At 38.1% G+C, this 3,971-nt stretch overlaps 1 protein-coding gene across 1 annotated transcript in view; it reads left to right on the plus strand.

Annotated features, from left to right (window-relative positions):
• Positions 1 to 519: 519 nt before the first annotated feature.
• Positions 520 to 3,971, plus strand: part of LOC104402399 (voltage-dependent calcium channel subunit alpha-2/delta-3-like) — a gene marked incomplete at both ends in the record, with an annotated part of 100,564 nt that continues 97,112 nt past the window's right edge. Inside the window, one exon of the mRNA XM_010010270.1 lies at positions 520 to 636. Coding sequence (XP_010008572.1) covers positions 520 to 636 — 117 coding nt within the window. The remainder of the gene's footprint in view (positions 637 to 3,971) is intronic.

Genomic DNA, 3,971 nt, shown 5'->3' on the forward strand with positions numbered 1-3,971 from the left:
GGTCCTTTCCAACCTGAACTATTCTATGATTTTCTATGATTCTAAGTATTTATAAAGCTCATGAAATAGACATCTACAGGAAGTTCAGTTGAGGAGGATACCTGGTTGCTAAGGCACAGTAGATTGCCAAGGAATTGCTGTTTTTAGATGATTTTTCAGATGGAATATGAGGATATTTTTTTTTTTACTATACATTTTTTTTTTCCTGCTCTTCAGTGTTGAGGAGGGGAAAGTTAAACATTGTGAAGGGGAATTATCACTTTCCTACAGTGCACAAGATAAATATTTCTATTACATTTTCTTAATGGAATTCTGGTTCTAACCCAGTTGTTCTTTCCCTGTGACAGTGTGTTGGCACAAAGCAGCCTTCTGTCACAGAAATAAATGTCAAATAAATTAAGAATGTCAGCAAAAGTGTAACATGAAACTAATAATTAGTTGTCAAACTTTCATCTAGTTCACTGTGAATAACTTTTCCCTAATTCTTTGTTTTGTTTTGTTTTTTTTCTTCTTTTCCAGAAATACAAAGAACATGAGAAGGATGTTGCAATAGAAGAAATTGATGGTCTTCAGCTTGTGAAAAAGTTAGCAAAGAATATGGAAGAAATGTTTCATAAAAAGTCTGAAGCTGTGCGGGTAAGCAGCAGATCAATCTGGTATTTCATTCTATGATGTAAAACTAAGTATATAAAAATGTAGGCTCTCCTCTGAAAGCTGTACTGGCAATTGAAGGTGTTGAATTGGAATGCTAAAGCATCCGGAAATACTTTAGGATCAGTGTTCAAGAGAATAGGTATAAGGTATTTATATCATCAAAAGATAAATGCAGGAGTATAACTAGGCTTGGACTACTGGTTTCCCATATGATTTTGTAAGCTATCATTTATATTCAGTAAAACATAATGATGTGTAGTTTTGCATTAACATGTTAAATTTCAAAATACCAAACCAAAGCATACTTAATTTCACTGCTCAGTATTACGAAAATACTACTGCAAGGAGTTCAGTAACTGCCCTTTAGTTCAAATCTAGAAAGAGATGCAGATACTTCAAATAGGACTAAATCAAAAATTCCTCTAATTGTGGTAAGTACTACATCACTCTGAGGGCAATTATTGATCATTAAGTAAGTACATCTGTAGGTTTTGCTTGAGTGTTTTTTTTGTTTCTCCGTTCTGATCCTTCTTTTGTAGTAGCTTTGGTGTCCTATTAGGTTAGGCTTACCATAATAAAAAAAAAAAATAAATTGTTCTGACTTCTATGTTTTACTATGTTGGACAGGAGTTCATTGTAATACGCATGTGTCGTGGTTTAAGCCCAGCCGGCAACTTGGAACCACGCAGCCGCTCGCTCACTCCCCCCCTTTTCCTTCCTCCCCCCGCTCCCGGAGGGATGGGGAGGAGAATCGAAGGAATGTAACTCCCACGAGTTGAGATAACAGCTCTCCAGTAACTAAGGTATAATACAAACCACTACTGCTACCAATAATAATGATAAGAGGAATAACAAGGGAAAAGGACACAATCGCTCACCACCCGCCGACCGATACCCAGCCCGACCCGAGCAGCGATCTGGGCCTTCCGGGTAACTCCCCCCAGTTTCTGTACTGGGCATGACGTGCTGTGGTATGGAATACCCCTTTGGCCAGTTTGGGTCAGGTGTCCTGCCTCTGCTTCCTCCTGGCTTCCCCTCCTCTCTGGCAAAGCCTGAGACTGAGAAGTCCTTGGTCAGAGTAAACATTACTTAGCAACAACTAAAAACATCGGTGTTATCAGCATTGTTCCCAGACTGAAAGTCAAAAACACAGCACCGCACCAGCTACTAAGAAGGAGAAAAAATGACTGCTGTAGCTGAACCCAGGACAGCATGTCTTAAAGAATAACAGCTCTTCCTGTTGTAGTTTTCATTTTACATTGTTCTTTGCCAGAAATTTAGGTGACTGTAGCAGCAGTTCCTGTTACATCTCCTGTAACAGTGAACTAACAGGACATTATGGTGTTGCCATTTACCACCAGCCATCTCTGCTTCAGGTGGATTTGCCTGCTCAATTGAGTTGAAGGTGTTTGTCTCTCAACTCTCGAGCTGAAGGCATCACCCAACTGCAGGGATTGCATTTGTGTAACTGTAGATACAATTTTGCCTTCAGCCTTTTATTATTTGTTATGGTGCAAAAGAGAGGAAGGAATTTGGCTGCGATTTAGAGGTTGAATTTTCTGGGCTGGCAGTGAAGTAAAACATATTTCAGCTTGTAAACTGAGCACACTTGGCAGGGAAGCAGAGAAAGACAATAAACATGGAACCCCGCAATGCTATTTTTACAGTCTTTTTCAGAGAAAAACTGCACTATAAGATGTGAGCCACAGCTTCCAGAAGCCTGCAAAATATTGACTCAGGGCAAGGGCGGTGTTTTCCTTGTTCCTTAGCAGAGTAAACTGGTGCCCTGAGATCAGAACAATGTGGAAAAAAGCATTCTTGGAGCAGCACTCTCCAGCAAGCTGCATATTTGCTGTTAGAGGAGCTGTGTTCCATCAGTATGAATTGGTGTTGGGAAAGAGCAGTTTGTCTCTCATTTAGAACTTTGTAACAACTGTGGGTTTTTTTAATGTTTGTGTTTAGAGCTGGTTTGGCCTCTTCATACAGATGGTGTTTTTGTCTAAAAAATAAATAGAAGGAAAAATATATAGGCAACTATGCTCTGAGTAAAAATAAGTCTAAATTCTGTGAAGTTAGACCATGCGTGGAAGGGGTTTAGTGCCAGAAAAAGTGACTGAAGTCCAGAGCCTTCTTTGAAAGGTTTCCATCTTTGGAAAGGAAGCTAGAAGCTTGGTTTGGACAAGGGTCACTTCCTTTAAAACGTGATCTGTTTGGAGTACCTTCCAATAAAGTTTTTTGTTTTGGTTTTTTTTTCATAATTACATAACGTGGTCCATCCTTGGCTGCTGGAGACGTAGTGAGTGACCTTTTATGTTCTGGTGGTAAATAGTGCTTAGTATTTCATATTCTGATAGGTACAAAATCTGATAGGTACAGTGTAGGTTGTGCATGGATGCCATCTTTGATATATCATAGATAATTTTCTCCTTATGTTTGTGGAGGTGAGATAACAGTTAAAGTTCCTAAGGACCTGTGACCTCAGCTTCATGCTGAGACAAAGTAATACTGTATCACCTTGCCTTGAAAATGAGAGAATTTTGACATAAGTTTTTGATGGAAACTTGTATGAAGAGCACTGAAATCTAGAATTCAAAGTAGTATTTTAAATGCACTGGCAGTAATATTGGGGTAAATACTAAATGAAGAGTACCTTACAAAATATCTCTCAGCTCTAGAAATAATGGGGTGACAATTATGAGGGTTCAAATCCAAGTGCTCAGAAAACATGTTCCAATGTTACCCTATACCATCCATTGAGTTAACTTCAAGTAGACATCAAAATCCATGGTTTAATTTAAAGTACTTTTTAGATAAACACTTTAATCAACATAATTCTTCAGGTTCTAGCAGATATAGCAATCTGTGACAATTATTCAGAAAGCTGCAATATATAAAATGTTTAATTTGTATGAAAGGCCAAGAAGAAAAGACCTGGAAATTTAGAAATAGGATAGCTTGAAAAGGCATTCAGTTTTTTTGTTTTGCTTTCTGCTTTCAAACACATTAACTTGTTCAAAGCTACTAATCACATTTGATCTCTCTTCTCCCTCCTCCCCCTTTATATTCTGGTTGAATTTTTATCTTTCTGTCTCATCGCTTTTCACAGTGATTAGTTGGTTCAGTGTGATTTTTATCATATTCATCCACTGTTTGAATTACCCTTCACTATGCAATTATCCTATCACAGACTGTCCTATTTTTGTGCTGTCAGATACATAAAATAAATGGAAAACTGAAAGTGCTAAACCAATTATATAACCTTTTGTCATCTGCTTACTGATGGAAACCCTTGCAAGCAACTTTCCCCAACCCCTCCA

This window comes from Nestor notabilis, unplaced genomic scaffold (genome assembly GCF_000696875.1).
Source record: "Nestor notabilis isolate BGI_N333 unplaced genomic scaffold, ASM69687v1 scaffold5482, whole genome shotgun sequence".
Taxonomy (NCBI): Eukaryota; Metazoa; Chordata; class Aves; order Psittaciformes; family Psittacidae; genus Nestor; species Nestor notabilis.